The 19,058-nt window shown below is 41.9% G+C and overlaps 2 protein-coding genes across 4 annotated transcripts; one reads left to right on the top strand and one right to left on the bottom strand.

Annotated features, from left to right (window-relative positions):
• Positions 1-768: 768 nt before the first annotated feature.
• Positions 769-8,327, top strand: LOC105060250 (uncharacterized). 2 transcript variants are annotated; one of them, XM_010943870.3, is made up of 3 exons: positions 769-963; positions 1,197-1,285; positions 7,918-8,327. In XM_010943870.3, the coding sequence occupies exons 1-3, from the start codon at positions 925-927 to the stop codon at positions 8,105-8,107; spliced, it is 318 nt and encodes a 105-aa protein (XP_010942172.1). In that variant the 5' UTR covers positions 769-924; the 3' UTR covers positions 8,108-8,327. The 2 variants fall into 2 exon arrangements, with proteins under 2 accessions (XP_010942172.1, XP_010942173.1); XM_010943871.4 differs by having other exon boundaries at positions 771-963; positions 7,960-8,327.
• Positions 8,328-10,567: 2,240 nt separating this feature from the next.
• Positions 10,568-18,373, bottom strand: LOC105060251 (putative multidrug resistance protein). 2 transcript variants are annotated; one of them, XM_019855743.3, is made up of 7 exons: positions 17,775-18,373; positions 17,601-17,655; positions 17,267-17,445; positions 16,710-17,167; positions 16,063-16,603; positions 12,854-13,750; positions 10,568-12,190 (listed from the first exon to the last, which is right to left on the bottom strand). In XM_019855743.3, the coding sequence occupies exons 1-7, from the start codon at positions 18,021-18,023 to the stop codon at positions 10,814-10,816; spliced, it is 3,756 nt and encodes a 1,251-aa protein (XP_019711302.1). In that variant the 5' UTR covers positions 18,024-18,373; the 3' UTR covers positions 10,568-10,813. The 2 variants fall into 2 exon arrangements, with proteins under 2 accessions (XP_019711302.1, XP_073103706.1); XM_073247605.1 differs by lacking the exons at positions 17,601-17,655; positions 17,775-18,373 and having other exon boundaries at positions 16,710-17,033; positions 17,120-17,167; positions 17,267-17,357.
• Between the last annotated feature and the right edge of the window lie 685 nt (positions 18,374-19,058).

Here is a 19,058-nt window from a genome sequence, read left to right as displayed (position 1 = left end):
TTTCTTGAAAAAGTAGGCTAAATCACAAATATCATCTCGAGAAATTCTTTACGCACCGCCATCCGATGCAAAAAAAAGCGTACCATTTAATCACATGAGATCACGTAGTGCAATTAATAATAAGATAGATATTTAATGCTATCCAGATTTTTTCTTAAATTTTTTCTGACAAAATATCTTTTTCTTCTGTAGAATAAAGAAAGAATAATATTATTACTTTTTAATGCCTTATATAATTTTCTAAGAATATATATGACATCCTGAACAGTATATATGACTTCCTGTATCTTTATATGACATCTTAAACAATATATATGGTTGATGTCATATATGATTTTCTGTAAATATATATGACATCCTTAATCATATATATGGCATTCTGTGAATATATATGATATTTTAAATAATATATATAACTTCCTAATGTCTTATATGATTTTCTACTAATAAAAAATCATATAACGTATCAGAAAGTTATATATATTATTTAAGATATCATATATATTATTTAGAATATCATATAAAATATCAAAATATCATAATAAGCAAAAGAAGATTATATAATGACATAAAAAGTTACGTACACTGTTTAAGTTGCTGTATATATCGATAAGAAGTGATATAAAGTATTAAAAAATAATAATATTATTTTTTTATTTTATAAAAAAATAAAAAAAATAAAAAAATAAATGATATAGAAAATTTATTTCATTATTTATTTTCCTATGCGGGTCAATGGAATGTACTCAAGTCAACTTTGCTGCACCACGTACGGTGCGCAGAATTTCTCATGTCACATAATCCTACTCCTTGTGGTCTCCGCTTGTTAGGGACCACTTGCCCGTAACGTTTCTGTCAACAAAGTCCTCTCATCTTCGCTTCATCGTCGGCTTCCTTTCCTCTTCCTGTCGATCGTCGCCTCCCATGGCTTCTTCGACCGCTAACCGTTGGCTGAGGCCCGAGGTATGCCTCATTTCCCTCCTCCTCCTCCCTCTCTTGTCGCTCTCTCTCACACACGCGCACTTTTCTTCGCCTGTTTGGATCTCCTTTTCTCTTTCCCATGATTTGTGAACCGGGACTTGAGATCTTCATTGCAACCGATTTTTTTTTTTCTATATCCGGTCCTTTACCCCTAAGTTTTTTACGATGATTTGTACGTTTTCGGTTTTGATTATTTTTTTTAAAAAAAATTCCAGGTCTATCCCCTCTTTGCGGCGGTCGGAGTGGCTGTGGGAATCTGTGGCTTCCAGCTGGTCCGCAACATTTGCATCAATCCTGAAGTGAGGTTAGTTACTGGTTGGATTGTTATGCTGGTTGCAGATCGCATCCATGGTTATTACTTTTGTCAATAGCTATCTGCAATTGGTAGTAGTTTGATATCAGGCATCGGACCAGTGTTATACCATAAATCTTTCGAAGATCTGCAGTTCTTGTGGTCGAAGATGGCTAAAAAAATGGGTTCCCTAGCAAATTACATTGATTATTTTCCATGGCGGGAAGCCTTTATGTGAGTCCAAGTGGAGGTCCATAGTTGATTGCATCTGGAAGCACCATTAGAACTTAGAAGTTTTTTATTTCCCCTTTCAGTGCAGATTTAATTGAACCGATAGGTTCGGAGTTCAGTAGAACTCTATATTAAGCTTCTTAGAGTTATTCCTAGCTTTTACAAATAGAACGGAGATCCATGATATAACTTCAAATACATACTTGACCATGGAAAGTATGTAGTATTTGGGGAAATTTCTGTCTCTTTTTTCCCCTGTTAAGGATTTCGTTGCTGGACATGATTTGAGATGTAGTCTTACGTAAATGTTATTTAAGAGAGAAGGATTGAGAAATGCTACATTGTCCCTCCTCCAAGGAGGGGAGGTTGTGACATCATATTATCGGGTGCCTGGCACCATTTCCGAATTATCTATTGGATTCAATTTTGTATTTCATCTTGAGTATCAATGTTTATTGTAACATCAAGTGGTTTGTGACCATTTTCAAATCATCATCCCACCCAGCCCCACTCTGCTGCATGGCAGTCTTAATATCTTCATATCTCTTCTGGATCCAATTGACACAGTTCACCACATTATCCTTGGTAACGTCCATGACAAACCTTTCATTCACAGCCGTTGCAGAATGTTTGAAGGCAATGTATTTGAAGCCCCTGTTGACCTTCACGCCTTGTTGTGCCATCTCCACAAGATCCTCAATAAGACACTGGACATTCTCCTTTTTCCATCAGTTATTAGGGGTTCCCTTGCTAACAGCTTTTCCATCCATTTTTCCCTTGAAAGCTGCCGTGGACTCCATAGGACACTGTTTTTCAAAGGGTTCAATCTCAGATCACAACATTTGTCATCCACATATCTTATAAACAAACAAAATTATAGCACAAGCATGATCTACAAATAAAATTACCAAGCACAATCAAGAAAATTTAAAGCAAGAAGATCAAAATATGTTATAATCCATGTAATAAGTGAATATTGAGAATATAACATCAAATATGGTGAAAATCAATATATTAGTCCTCATAATCCGAATTACTCAATGTAAATTCACTACACTTTCCTTTGCTAGCCGCAAGGCTAGGATACAATGCCACATGTGCTTCACTGTGCGATTCCTACTAGCTTTCCATTGTCTACTCTGATCCCTATGCCGTCTCTAGCTCTTGGGTTGAGAATAGAAAGCTTGCTCAACCTCTGCGCCATAGGATAGTAGCTCATCGTCAGGCAATAAGAGAATAAGATCATCAAGCGCGCCACAGTAAGGATGAAATTGTGCAGCATGCAGCAAACATGTATGGTATTGACCTAGGTTGGGAAAGGCAAAAATGGATGTGATGTCAAAATCTTGAACCAATTCTTTAGGATTCCAAATGCACATTCAACCTTTGAACATAGTGAGGAATGGCAGAGGTTAAACACATTCTCTGGTCATCGACTCATGCATTCCTTCAAGTGATGGTGGGTACCTCAATATGGGGCAATGACACCAGGCATTGTTGTGTGCCCTGCATCAACCAAGAAATACTTTCCTGTATAGACCAATGATGGTTTAGGATACAGTCTAAAGCTAATTTAGTGATGGGGCATGTATTAGCATTTTACCTGGGAGAACAGGAAGATGCTCTAGAGGAGGGAGGCTGATGCATCTTTCAAAACAATGGAATCATTCACAGAGCCCTCCTATCCAGCAGAGACGCAAGTAAATATACAGTCGGGATTGATGGGTGCTAGGACACTTTGGGTTGGACCCTTTTTGCCATGGAATCTAGCAGGGACCATAACAAGCACCATAGTATCCGTGCGTGTATCATCCAGAAGTCTGCAACAACTTTAGGTCCATACTGTGAAGGTTACCATATACATAGTAAAGGAAGGGAAGTCATGTGAATCAAAGAGCAATCTAACTAAATACAAGTTACCTTGAAGAATAGATAGTATGTAGGGTTGGACTCCCACCTCTGGATGTACCTAGCTAAGGGGCTTTTGAACATAAAGTTCTGGAATGGAAAAATAGCATTCAATACGCAATTGAAGTAGCGGCTGACTGTCTTCCTACATCTTATAAATACAATGCCAATCACCCTATTCTTGGTATTATGTCCGACAATGTGGTGAAACATAGCCAATTGTTCCTCAGTAGTCACATGGATGGTATCTTTAGAAGCCCACAGTTCCTGAGTAATCCAGCTAAAAAAAGAAAGGGCTTAACATCCTTATAAAGGCAATGGACACAATTTCTTGTGCCCCAATGTGAATTCCTAAGAAGATGTCCATTCCTGTATGCTTGTCTACCACTAGAATATTCCCTAGGGATGTTTCTACCCATCCTGTGTCTGAGCCTAACATAAAACCACTAGCACACCATTAAAACTATTGAGGCAGCTAATTTCCTACCAACAATAGCCGTTTCAGTTTCAGTTTCAGTTTCCATTTCCATGTCGGAATTCATCTACAGATGTACAGTTCAGCGTGACATCAACATCTCATCTTAGAAGCACGATCAAATAGATTGTATGAATGAACAGGAAAGTAGATACCAAAAGCACGGGAAGCAAGAATTCTTACAGGGTTACATCTTACTTATACATCTCGAGAAATATGAATTTTTAAATCTCTTCTTTTATAAAAATTTTGCAACTAGAGCTGGGAATTTTTGACCCAACCTATTTATCCAAGCTAATCAGGACCCAACCTGTCCAACCCGACTTGTATGGGTTCACAGGTGGGGTATGGGTCAGCCAATCCTAACTACATGGTAGGTCAAGTTGGGTTCAGGTCAGGGCCTCTCAACTTGTTGGATCGAGGGTTATATAATAATTATTATTTTAATATATTGTCATATATTTATATTATTTTTATAAATTTTTGGGTGAACATGAGTCATTGGATAATGATCCAATGGCCTAAATGTAACAGCACGAGTGGATTGAGGATATGGGAGCATGGGCTCAAGGTCCCTAGCCCTACCCATCTCTTCCCATTCTTCCTTATCTCATCATTTCGTCCTATCTCTGCAACTGCAAGGTGGCAAAATTGCCTCGCTAGTGCGTGAATCTGGGTGATATGCGGAGGATCAAGGAGCAGGTCCACCTGGTGAACAACCTAAATGCTATCACATGCAGCACCATCTACAAGCACCTCATGTCTATGGTAGGGCCACTGCTTCTCTGCTGAGATGTCCGACACCATCCACATCAAACAATAGATTTCAAGGATCTCATCGTCGAGACCATCCATGACCTTATCAAGCTCCCTCCATGCACCCTTCCCACCCCCATTGCAATCTTGTCTGTTAATTTCCCTTTCTTTGTTTTAATTAACTAAAAAAATATTTCCAAAAAGTTGGTTATTTCTACTGTTGGATCCTGATCTAACAATTCTGTTGTAATAGATTACAGGTGGATAGGTTGGCCATAGGTTAGTGGTTAGGTTATGGGTTGGCTTTGGCTTGGTCATTCTTGATTGACCCACTAGCAAGTCAGATCCTGTTTGGGTCGCGCCCTATAAGCCTTGATATATGACCTCAACTCGACCCAGACCTGCTGATTGCCACCCCTATTTGCAACCAAACAAGACGCAAAAGGTGACAACTCCATATATTGGTTGTTATATATTTTCCAAAAATTTAAGCTGTACATCTTGTTTATTAAAATCTCTTTGTCCTTTAAGCTAAGGTGATCTATACGATTCCAGGAACTCACATTCTAGATAGCTAGAACCTTGGGACAACAAACAATGCATGTAAAAGAGATGCACTGGAGAAGATGTCGCAAAGTTTATCTTCTACAGTCACAAAGTTCTTATTGTGTTTTTCTCATAAAGCTCCCATCACATCAAAAAAATACATGAAGTCACCCCAAAATTCAAGTGTCAGGTATTTACAAAGAAACTTGAGATCCAAGTGAGCCACCATTTGTTGTTTGTACCAATGTTTACAATACCATGGGCCATACTGGTCAAGTATCGATACACTAATATACCGACACCGGTTTGATACAGTTCAGAACTTTTATGATTTTTTTTTGTTTTTTTTTTTATTTTTAAGGTTATTTTAAGGTTTATGAAATTTTAAATTATGATTTTAAGGGTGTTCTAATGTTATTTTATTGCATATTGATCCTGAAAGATTGTGTGATTGCTTAATGGATGTAATTATAATAATTAAGCATATATTTGTAATACTTAAACATAGCAATGTATATTTTGAGATTGAAAAACACCAACATCTACTCCCTTGTGTACCCTATGGTGCTCGGATTGTATGATTGCTTAATGGATGTAATTATAATAATTAAGCATATATTTGTAATAATTAAACATAGCAATGCATATTTTGAGATTGAAAAATACCAGCATCTACTCCCTTGTATACCCTATGGTGCTCGTACACATCGGATGCTGTTCGTAGTTGGGACCTTGGACATGACTTCAATTTAGATGGTCTGCCTCCTTATGTATATGATAATCTGAGCCTCTTGGATAGCCATCCGGAAACTGATCTTCTATTTGATATTGGGCTAGCCATCTCTCTCTTATATGATGGAAGATTGTGGCCGCAAAATCTGATCCCTAATCTGTTTGAGGCTATGCAGGATAGCCGCTCGAGCATGATGCCTCAGATGAAGGATATACTTATAGATCATATTCTAGCTATTCAAATAGAATCTGGTGTACGATGAGGATCAGGAGACATCTAGGATCCTACTCTGCATGCTATATCATCAGCCACAGTAGTATCATTACTTGAACAGGCTTGAGAGGTTTGTCTCTCATATGTTATTGCAACCTCGCGGGCTTTATGATATGCATCACGGTCCATAGCCTATGTGGCATGAGTGAAATGCGACTTGTTGGTTAATTCACTCGGATAAGGTGGTTGAGTCATATGCTTCCCCACCATGTCCGCTACTATCTCCTTGGTCATTAGATGCATCATCTCTCAAACATTTGTTAGCATCATTGCTTGTATCACAAGATGGTTTGGGCAATCGATTGTCCAAGGGCTTAGTGGTCTCAGAATCCAAATGAATAGGCTCCTCATTTACCCTCTCCTATGGATTTGTAGTATTCTCTCTTTCTTGCTGCTCTGAGAAAATATTTTCTTGCCTGCTAAGCTGCCTGACTAGCTCTACTAGTTGGCTTGACTAGGCCTATCACCCTAACTTACATTGTCATCATGATCTCTCCTCAGCATCTTCTTATCATACCTCTAGGTGGATGTCTGAGATGTAGAGCCTTCCGATCCCTTTTAGTTCCCTTTTGACCTCTGTGGTTGCTCCTGCTGCTGGGCATCGGCTTGTTGTGATCATGGCATGCGTTGTGCCTTGCATGTAGGCTCTTAGAGACCTCAGCCTTTCAGTGTGCCTTGAGCATTTGACTGCTTGTTATTGGGTACAAATGCAGCTACTCTAGGAAAGTATGTGTGTTATACTTTGTTGCCAATACCTGATTGGTTGGTAATTGATAATATATGAGGTCAAAGACAGCAGCAACCAGTGTCGCATGAACATGGATTTCTCAAATCAAACTCTGATGTATGCTGGGGAGCCTTACTTTGCAATATGAATAAATCAGGATATAGGGATTCATCAGGATATGGATAACATATTGTCGGCAAAATATAAGTGAACATTTGTTAACAAAAGTAAAGTTTCTAATTCTAAAGAGAAGAATTTGATATAGGTAGTCGTTATATATATAATTTTCAGCATCTCTGGCAGCTTCACCATTTGTTATCTGCTGATGAGTAGCAGGCCTGAAACTGATCATTTTCTGCTGCTGAGTGTGCTTTTACATCACATTAGTTGCATCTGCTGTGATGATCTTCCTTGTTCTATGTGTTCTTGGAGACGTCCTAATCTGCAGTCCCACCCATCATTTTTGCATGCTGTGCAGATTTTCCATTCATTTGTTCTGTTCATTGATCTTGATAGGTGTCTCCATACCAAGTCTGTTGTCATGGCTAGTTATATATGTTTAGTTTTGACTTATTTTGATTTTTTTTTTTTAAGCTCTTCATGATTCCATCAACATTCAATTTATCCTACTTAATTCAGTAATACATTCTTCCACAACTCCGTAACTGCATTCACCTCTTCATCTATACTACAATTAATGAAGACCAAGTCTCGAAGCTATATTAGTGATGTAAAAATCCAAAGCTTGAGAAAATTCTGTAATACATTGAGATGGTATTCTTCACAACCCTTTTGTTGCATGTATGAAGGACATACAAGAGATCTTTGCAATATATGAATGCACTTTTATTTCTGTATGGAACCGGTATCGGTAATCATTAAAATTCAGAGTCTGTCTCAATCAACTCATCTGGCCTTTGGCCTTTCTCTGATTCACTGCATCTGAAAAACCGTATGGCTACATTTTTTTATTTCATACCTTTATGTTCTCGTAGATATGGTGACGTTCTTTTCCATACATATGGCGATTTTACCAGGGTCAGCAAGGAAGGCAGGGCTGCAGGAGTGCTGGAGAACTACGCTGAAGGACAGAAGTATGCAGAGCATGGTCTCAGAAGGTTCGTTCGCAATAAAGCACCTGAGATTATGCCATCAATCAATAGATTTTTCGCTGATCCCAAGTGAAGCCTTTTGGACCAAAACAATGCAAAACATTTGTCATGGTTGTCATTCGTGTTCTACTTGGTTTCTCATTACAATAATTATGGTCATGAGATTGGATGACAGATGTTTGTGATGCTGTTAGACCAACAAATTATATTATGAATAATGTGATTTTAATTGTGTTATATCGGAGATGCACAGCTGCTTCTCCTGGACGTTAAAAAATTTGTTCTTTTTCTTATGTACTGTGAAAATATGCACATCCATCGTTTGCTCTTTTTGTTTTTGATTTTTTTTGGGATCCGTTTTTTAATGAGCTCAAAATCCATAATCGATGATGCTTGCGGTTTATCTTTTATCCATTTTTTTCATCTCTAGGTCATCAACAAGCCTTGTGACCTGCGAGCTCAATTATCTATTAGAAGAACACATAAAACAAAAATATAGAATGAGATATTTGTGCCTGAAACGGGGAAGGAGGGGACAAGACATCAAGAACATATTGGTGTCATTAACAGGTCCTCTTCTTATACCTTTTTTTTCTTTTCCCTGGCACGTGCACTCCACATCTACTGAATCAATACATATCATTAGAATGGTTTGGTGCATCTCGGACTTCATTTCTGCATTAATAAAAATGATTCCCGAAAAATTTAAACTTGATGATGAAAGGCTGGGTTGAGGGAGGCTTTGTGTTTTTCTGTACATTTTAGATTTCTATGTATGGACACTCAAATGATGAGCCAAGCTCCCGTCTCCTCTTGCATGTTAAGCATATCATAAAAAGAAAATTAAAGAAAAAGAAAATAGACAGCTCCTTCAGTGACAATTAGCAATGCTCATGAGAAAGACTGTCCTTGCAGAGAGATGGAATATATGTCGAGAGAAGCCATATGACGACCTCTGAGCTGTCACAGACTTTAAGTTTTGGTAGCCATATTGTCGCTCTTTAGTGGTTGATGACTTCGTAGTGGCTGAAGCAACAAGCACTCTTGGTGCTTGATGACCTTGTGGCGGCTGAACTAACTGGCACTCTTGGAAAGAGCACGTTTCTTGGTTGCTGAATTACTTTCTACGAGCTGAAGTGGGGCTGGTTGTGGTGGTTGTGCGGGTATTGGGCCTATTTGGACGGTTGAGAGCGTGGTGGATTGAGAGAATGGCAAAGGTTAGGAGAGGGGCAAAGTTGACCTTCCATTCATAATATCCGCATTGTCGTGATGCCCTAAATTAAGATTTTACTACGCGGCTTCAAAGAATATTTTAATTATTTTATTATTTATCAATTTTTGATCATCAAATTAAATATAAATTATTCAGATTTTAGCCGATTGAAGTGTTAATGTGGGCGATAAATATTTCAAAGATTACGATTATTTTAATATTGAAATTGATGATAAGTTTCATAATTAAATTAAATTTTATTTTTTTTATTAAAAATTTTTTTCTATGAGTCACTGAAGGCAGACGAGCCATGGTTGGCGAGGAAGAGAGGATCGAGGATGGAGGGGCTGCGGGTGGGCGGGGCACGGAAGAGTCGCAAGTGGTGGGGGCGACAGGGGGGTGTGGCAATGAAAAAGCCATGAGCACCGGAGGGTGGGGGGTAGGAGTGTGGTGGGGGAACTCTGGGCACATGACGATCTTGCCACGGACAGCGTCAGAGTTGAGGGAGTCCTTGAGGCAGAGGGAGGACTGCAGAGAAGCCACAAGTAGAGGGAGGCTCAGAAGCCGCGAATAGAGGGAGAAAGAAGAAAGTTAAAATGACAATAATAAAATATTATTTTTTAAAAAATAATAAAATATATAAAAAATAATGTATAATATCTTAAATATTTTTTATAATAAAAAATTATAAAAAAGTAATATAGTAAAACCCCATAAATTAACTTTTAAAAGGATTCCATTACCTCTAAAATTTTCAATCACTAATGCCGGCTTCCTCTGGTCTGTCATTTTTTTCACTTTTCAATTTTAGAGGTTCTATTTCTCTATTCTAAAAACGTGGATTTCGGCGTCCATGCAGGTAAAACAAGCAAAAATCAAGTGGAAAGAAGAACGGGTCTTTCGATGGTTATTCTTTCATTGTGTTGTAGGTGAGTAATTATAGAAGGGGATTCGGCAATTATAATAATTGGATTCAAGTAACTTCAAATGAGCAACGCATGACTTCTCTTTTAGTTGATATTCTACAACTCTGTTCATTACTGGATCGTTTTGTGGCCCAACATGTATTTCGAGAAGGGAACGATGTAGTGGATTAGCTAGCTTCCCAACATCAGTCTATTTTTTTTTAATAGTTCTTCTAGTCTACCTTCTAATTTAGTTATGATTTTGCATAAAGATTTCTGGGGTGATTCCTATCTTCGGGAACTCTAATTGCTTTCGTACTTCTTTTCTTTTTTTTGTTCGTTATTTTTTTTTCTTTTTTTCACTGTAAATTCTACCAAAAGAAACTAAGCATATTGGCTCTTTTTTTTTTCTATTTAAAAAATGATGTTCCAGACGAAAGATTTATTTTCTTTTCATTCACCACATTAACATTACAGGGTGGATATCATGAAGGATATAAACAATTGACAACATTAAGAGAAACAGAAAACCCAATTGGTATAATAAGCAATTATGTTCTGGAGCAACTGCAGCCAAACTAAAGGACATCCAAAATCGACGATCTAACGCGCTCTGCTATCCGACAAAGTGAATAGATATTTTACACTCGCGTTTAGGCCCTTAGGGTTGTCCCCCCTTGTTGCCTTGCTGGAGTCTGACCAACCCGTAGTAAGATCCTGTGGGCCCCTTGGCCAGAAGGGAGCCATGAGTCCCCTTCTCCACCACGACCCCTTTCTCCAGCACCGCTATGAGGTCACAATTTTGTATGGTACTCAACCGGTGAGCCACCACCACACTAGTCCTCCCCACCATCACCCTCTCTAATGCCTCCTGCACCACCTTCTCTGATTGACTATCCAATGCGCTTGTCGCTTCATCCAATAATAGAATCGCCAGGTTCTTTAGAATTGCCCTCGCAATTGCAACCCTCTGCTTCTGTCCCCCCGAGAGCTGTACCCCACGATCCCCGCACCATGTGTCATATCCATCCTTGAGGTTGCTGATGAAGTCATGAGCATTGGCCACCCTTGCCGCGTTCTCTATCTCGGCCTCCGTCGCTCCTTCCGTCCCATATATGATGTTCTCTCGAATGGTCCCGGCAAACAGAGTTGGCTCCTGTCCTACCAGCCCAATGTGGCGTCTCAAAGAACGAAGGTGGTATGACTTTATGTCTTTGCCATCAATCCTCAGTGTCCCCTTTAATGGGTCGTAGAAACGTTCAATGAGTCCAATGATGGTCGACTTCCCAGACCCACTTTGCCCCACTAACGCTGTAGACTTGCCCACCTCGATGCTGAGGGTGAAGCCTCTAAAGATGGTCACATCGGGGCGCGCCGGGTAGGCGAACTCGACCCCTCGGATGTCCACGTCGCCAATCAGCTTCTCCGGACGGTGGCCCTCCGAGTCCTCGGGCTCGATGCGAGTGTATCGATCCAGAATCGCGAACACCGAGCCCACGGCGTCGGAACCCTTGGCGAGATCCGTGGTCATGCTGCCGGCGTCGGCGATGACACGGCCGGTGCTGACGAGGACCATGAAGGTCTGGAACAAGGCTTTCGCGGTGATGTAGCCGTGGGAGACGAGCTTGCCGCCGTACCAGAAGTCGAGGGACCAGGTGCACGTCATGAGACTTTGGGAGGTGGCGAGGCCAAGGCCCGCGAACCAGGATTGTCGAATGCTCTCACGTCGAGGGCCCTCTTGTGCATGATCGAACAAGCGAAGGATGCGATCCTGGGAGGAGAAGGCGGTGATGGTGCGAAGGTTGGAGACCGCTTCGGCTGCAAGCTTGCTGCTCTCGGACTGGGACTTGATGGCCTTCCCGGACATGCTCCTGAGGAGGACTCGACGGGCGTAAAAGCATATGATGATCAGTGGTTGGACGGCTATCATAACCAGCGCCAGCCTCCATGCTATGATCAGACCCATGGTGCATGCGATGGTCACTGCAGACACGGTCTGGATGATCAGAGCCATCCGATCACCCACCAAGGATCTCACCTGCAAACAGAGAATCATCTTATTAATTTGATCCATTAAGCGATTGATTTATCTAATGAATTGCATAGTTGACACACATCAAATTTTGATGCGGTCCAGATATATGTCTCTTTTTTAAGTTGTTAGCATAAGATGATGTGCCATGGATGGATGCACGACGAATATGAACCATTAGTGGAACATAGAATGGCATGTACCTTCCAACTCCAACCCTTTGAAAAGGAGCGTCACAACCTAGTAGATGGACCCCGGGCACGATCTACCTTTCCAAACGGGGGAATTGAAAGAATTATTAGCCACCGCACTTTGTCTCATGGTATCAACCCTCTTAGAACATGCAGTAGAAAAGACAAAACCGACTATTTCACTAATAGTGGAAGAGTTGACAAGCATCTAGCATTGCACTTTTTCTATGCTTGTCCTGAGATGCACCGTGGTTTTTTTTTCAATTCTACCATGTTTTTAACTATGTCTGCATCCAGACCTACCAATCGAACGTCATAGCCATCCTCTTAATTACCTACCTAAGTAATTTTAACAGTTCGTAGCGTGAAGTGAACAGATCATCACTTTATATATATATATATATATATATATATATATATATATATATATATATAATTTTAAAAAAAAAGGGAGGCCGAGAGAGACTGTGTTACTGACCACATTGGCATCCTTGGCGAGACGAGAACAGAGGGCTCCAGTCGAATTCTCATCCTGGTCGAACCAACCCACTTCAAACGTTAGAATCTTCGACAGCATCCTCTCCCTCACCCTCTTGGTGAGATACTCCCCCATGGCTCCGAAGTTGTAGTGCTGCCCGATGTTGATCAAGAAGGAGAACACCGACAGCGAGAGGAAGACGAGAGCATAAGTCCTGGTCTTCGACTTGATGTCATCGTGATCGTTCAAGAAGTAGACCGATAGCATGCTTCCCATAGCGAATGCATACAGCGGCTGTATCGCCCCGAACACCGTGGCGCTCAAGCTACCCAGCAATGCCTGCTTCCACTCCGGCACGTTCAGCATCAACAACCTCCGGAACGAAGGCACCGGAAGTGCTTCCGGTTCCGACTCCTCCGCCGCCCCTGCGTTCCCAAAAGACCTTCCGGAGCTGGACCTACTGGCGGCTGAGAACCTCCGGCTCATGCTGTTGCTGCTGCCAAACTGAGATGATAATGCCAAGTTTATCATGGATGGGGAGGTGGCGGCACCTTCTTCGCTCGCCGTCGAGGTCTGCTGGAGCCGAACGAGGGACGAGTAGAGCCCATCCTCGCCGCGAATGAGCTCGTCGTGGGAACCGATTTCCATGACCTGGCCGGCTTGGACCACGGCGATGATGTCCGCGTTCCTTATGGTGGAGAGGCGGTGGGCGATGACAATGGTGGTCCGGCCGACCGTCGCGAGGTCGAGCGCTTCCTGAACGATTCGTTCCGACTCTGAGTCCAGCGCGCTGGTGGCCTCGTCTAGGAGAAGGATCTTTGGCGACTTGATAATTGCTCGGGCTATTGCTATCCTCTGCTTCTGACCTCCGGACATCTGGACGCCCCTTTCTCCAGCCTGTGTGCATCCATGAAATGACGACAACTCGGTTACCACAAAGAAACCAAATTGATAGGCCAAGGCACCAAGAAAAGTTTTTTCCCCTTGTTTTGGTAATGACAATGTGATGAATGGTTTTACCAAAAAAAAAACAGAGAGAGAGAGAGAGAGAGAGAGAGAGAGAGAGAGAGAGAACTCACCATTACGTGAGGAATGAAACTTGAAGAGTAAAAAAAGAAAAAAACAAAGAAACAGCATGCTAGATCCAAAGTATAGATTTGTCGACCAAGAAGTACTAGTCGTTAAGGAGATAAACAAGGTACTCTGTCACGATAATATATTCTTTTATCTTGATTCAGTTTTACTATATAATTAATGAGGACCTGATCTCAACTGATCTCTGTTAATAACATTGGAAAGAGGAACCATGGTTTGGCGCATCAAGAAATAGGTGGAAGACTTAAAAAATAATAATACAAGGAGGAGGCGCAACAGGAGTTGATCGTATAATATACATTTGCCCAGTTTTTATTCTATGTTGGAAGCAGGAAATAGAATACCTGGATTAAGACAGCTTTCAAAAGTCAAGACAGTTTTTTTATGGAAAAAAAAAGTCCAGATAGTTTATTCAGAACAATTCATGTATTTATAATTCATTGTTTTTGACTTTAATTGTTGATGAAAAATATGACCCGGAAGCGTTAAGGGGTATAGGGTAATTAGCTTTTAATAAGCCTGCTGTTGTTTTTGCCTTCAAAAGTTGTCAAGCAACCGGTGCGCGTGGATTCCTCCGTGATACCCAAAGCATCAACCTAGTGCCTTTCCCAGCTCACCTAGTGGAAGGCACGAGTGCAGCCCAGCGAGCAGGACGGGGCTTTTTCTGCGGTCCTGTAGAGCACTGGCCTTTAGTGGACTTCTCCCATAATATCCTAGCGATCACCCGGCCGTATGGCCGTCCATTGAGAATTTGTCCATCAACTCAATGGCCTAGATTGCAGATAATTACACGGAACATTTTCCAATTTCCAAGTGGGTGCATAACAATCATTACGAGTGCTTTTCCAAGTACCATCTCGAACAAATAATTCCTCATGAATGGATGGATTGCCATGACAACCACTGCCAATCACTTCACCGCTGTGCGTTTGGAATGTAACATCACGCACCGGCAAGTGACCATCAAGCTGAGGAAAGAAACAATAGTAACAACAAGTAGACAATAAATTTTTGTTTTTTCTTTTTTAACGGGAGAGAAGAAGTTGACGGTGGATTAAGAATGAGCTTGTTATAGAACCAATGTTCAATTGGAACTAATTAATGGACGCAACCTAGCATAAAAACTCAATCAATTTGTCTACAAATTTCAATATGTTAGCAGGCCCATATCAACATCACATATTGGGATTTGGGAAGTGGTTTAGGATAAGTTTAACAACACAATTTCAACAAATAAGAACATATGTGGTGTGCACCATAAAATGATGTACATCATTAAGTGCGGCTATCCATTAGATGATGTATAGTCATTAAACATGCTCTTTATGACATGCTCTTTATGACACATACTGCTATCTTGTTTGGGCGCTATTGAAGGAAATAGTTTGGATTTATAAGTTGAGGCCATGGATACATGTTTAATAGAAGGAAATAATTTGGAAGCTATTGAACTGATTTTGATATTGTGACACCTACATCCGACAAATAAAACAAGAGGCATCTTGATATAAAAACATGAATGCAAGTTTGTTTCTACACTTTGTGTCTCGGCATCAGCTTGTATCACTTTTGCAAAAAAAATGATAGATTTTTTTTTACAATATCAATAATCAGAGCGTATATGCATATCTTTTAAAGTGCTCCAGCCTCTTTTCTCTATCTGTCAGCATACATTTTAAAGCGGTTTGATCCAACGATTGGCGCCCAGAAAAAAGATAAGTCCTTTTTTCCGGGAAAGATGCAACGCTGTGCCACTGCCACGTTAAATTGTTAATGGTTCCACCCAGTTCACACGTGGTCTCATTCCGTACCATATCTTTCGCGGCTCATATTGCTTGCAGGTGAGGTTATGGTGTAAATTTCACGACAATCATAGGTTAAGGCCCCAAGAAAATTTATTGACCGTTTGCGTCGCTCCAGGTGGAGGTGGGCTTTTCCGAGGATTTCTCACAATGCATAGGTAAAGTCCACCAGCATTTAAGAGGTCCTTGAAGAATTGGTACCCTTCCCACCATCCTTTTTGTTTTAAGTGTAGGTCGTGGAATTTGGCCTACCTACCGTTAATGAAATTGCAAGAATTCACTGACACAGAGAGAGAAAGAGAGAGTAGTAACCTGAGTGTCGTATCCATGAGGCAGCTGAGAGATAAAGTTGTGGGCATTGGAGGCCTTGGCAGCCGCCACCACCTGCTCCATGGACGCATCTTCCTTGCCAAAAAGTATATTTTCCTTGATGGAAGTCGCAAAGAGAGCTGGCTCCTGGCTCACCAATCCCATCTGAGACCTCAACCACTTAAGCTGGAGCCTCCTAATGTCCACCCCGTCCAACAAAATCTCCCCCCCAGATGGATCATAGAACCTCTCCAGCAGCGCAATCGCCGTCGACTTCCCCGACCCGCTGCCGCCGACCAGGGCCACCGTCCTCCCCGCCGGCACCTTCAGGCTGAAGTCCCTGAAGATGGGGATCTCCGGCCGCGATGGGTATGCGAACTCCACCGCTCTGAACTCCACATTTCCTGATATGTTGTCCAAAACCTCACCCTCCATGCTATCCGAATCAATCTTCGGTATCCTTTTGATCACCTCCATGATCCGCTCCCCCGCCGAGCTCGCCTCCGTGAAATATTTCACATTCGAAAGCCCCGACCCAAGAGCTCTGCATGCGCAAATCATCAAACACATAAGCAAAATATATGCATACATACCATCTACAGTAAAATAGATTAGAAAAATAGACATTAAGGTTAGGGATTATATATTACAGGCCACCGACAACGATTGCAGCTCCGACAGCAAAGACGGTGCCACCTTTGCCGCCATGGTACATGACAAGGTGGCTACCGTACCAAACCAGGAAGGCCCAGATCGCAAAGGTAACGCCGTTGCTCCCGATGGCGATGCCCTTGGCCAGGCCCTGCCGGAGCCCAAGCTTGACCGAGTCCTCGAGTGCGGCAGAGAACTTGGCCATGGTGCGGGCCTCCGCGACGAAGGAGTATACGGTCCGGACCGAGGAGATGGCCTGCTCGGCGACGACGCCGGCCTTGTTGTACTCCTCGCGATTTTTTCTGGCGAGGCTCGCGAGCATCCTGCCGTACATGAGACCAGGTATGATGAGAAGAACCACCGTGGGGAGAGCCACCAGGGCCAGCCTCCACATTAGAAAGAACCCCACCATGTAGCTTCCTAAGAATGTAGCCGCGTTCATTATGAAGTTGGGCACCTGCACCTCATCAACCATTGGCATTTGTTCACATGAGTGTCGATCGTTTTAGACCCAGCAGAGATGTTGAGAGGCCACTGTAAAGGAGAAGAAATAGACCTTTTCGCCGAGGGCGTCTTGAATGACGAGGCTGTCGCCGGAGACGCTGGTGATGACTTCGCTTGTGGAGGCCACCTTCAGGTCGAAGTACTCCACGTCCTGCCTGAGGACTGCCTTCAGGTATCGTGCTCGCATCCGCGACGCTTGTCGCTCTCCCGTTCTCGTCCAGCAATATCCCTCTGCAATCATCATTAGGAGAATATAATATAAGAAAGAAGGATCTCAAGAGGGGAAAGAATTCAAAGAAGCCATAATAACTAATCTTTGGTTCAAAAAAAGAAAAAAAAGAAAGAGAGAGAGAGAAGAAAAGAAAAGAAAAGAGAAAGATAGATACCTAAGAAACACATCACCCATGATGCGCATGCCAAGTAGAGCAAATTCACTGAATTCTGGAGGAAAGCGGGAAAAAAATTAAAGAAGGGAAAACATGAAGACAAATATGAGCGAGCTAATATTGCGGCACGAATATAATTAGAAGGAATTAGAGAGGAAGGAGAAGATGGGTCACCTTGTCAATGTGGTGAGTGAATTGAGAAGGGTCAATGGAAGAGGGGCCAGAGCCCAGGTTGTTGAAGACCTTGCTGGTGATTAGAAGCATGATGGGCGACGAAAGACCGTCTCCGATGGCGCCGAGAAAGCCCAGAGCCATCAGCCACATATCCACAGTATCTGCATGCATAAAGATTGTCCTGAAAGAAGAGAGAGAGGAAGAGCTTCCTCTCTTCTTACTCCCCTTACCTCCATCTCCTTTCTCCATCTTTTCTTTCCACCACTTCTCCGGGAGAGACGGACACCAGACCAAAAGGACCGTAGCCACTCTGGCACCCTTATACCGCTACCATGTTCAAACCCAGCACTTACTTTATATACAACCCGCGCACATGTGAAAGGTGAAATACTCGTGCGACCCCTTGGCTCCAGGTTTGTTAACGACCCAAGAGAATAGGTCTGGAACGTTATTGATTAGAAATATTATACATACAGCATATAAGAGGAGATAGCTCATTACGGTGGCAGTACAAATTTAAGGGAGAGATGAACATTGGGAAGGGTGCATGGTGATCGTTGACTACGAATGGCCGTGATACCGTCATTAATGACGACTGTTGCGGGTCCTCGGTGTGTGAAATGCACCACAGCTAGAAGGCAGGCTAGAAAGCGATAGGCATCGGCTAATCCTAGCTCGTAAACGTTGGCACGGTTAGATATCTACGTCGACATTATTAATAAAGACATTGCACAAGTTTCCTTGTTGTACAACCAAAACGGGGACAGCAACATGGGCATGCGGATCTTCTTAGAGCATCGATTAGGTAACAGTTCCAATTTTATTTTGGATTTTGTGGGCTTAAATTTTGTGGTAATACGCTTCTTCCACACCCGCACACCAACCACGTACCGTTGCCCTGCATCCATCACAATTGTGATAAGGTTAGGTCAGCCCGTGACATAAACCAAATTTGGGTAGCATTGGCCCCACGTAAGCTTGAATTTTGGACAGGTTTGAGTAATGTTTTCAACAGGTTTCAAGAGAACATTGGAAAAGTTTTTAAGTCCAGATCAAGTCATCTTCTATTCAATCTAGTAAGCTACTATTGAGTGGTCTGGATTTGATTTACTCGGTATCATAAGTTCTTGATTGGGAGATGAAATCACTATGGGTCAAAAAAAAATATTTTGTAGTAGTCTTACAAAAAAAAAAAAAAAAATTATATTCGTAGTCAAATTTATGAGTGGTCCATGCCCGACAAAGTTTGGAGTCCATTGTATAGCCTAGTAACGTTCAGTTCCT

The sequence above is a fragment of the Elaeis guineensis genome, chromosome 1 (genome assembly GCF_000442705.2).
Source record: "Elaeis guineensis isolate ETL-2024a chromosome 1, EG11, whole genome shotgun sequence".
In the NCBI taxonomy this organism is placed as follows: domain Eukaryota; kingdom Viridiplantae; phylum Streptophyta; class Magnoliopsida; order Arecales; family Arecaceae; genus Elaeis; species Elaeis guineensis.
This window is presented reverse-complemented; position numbering and strand designations above follow the sequence as displayed.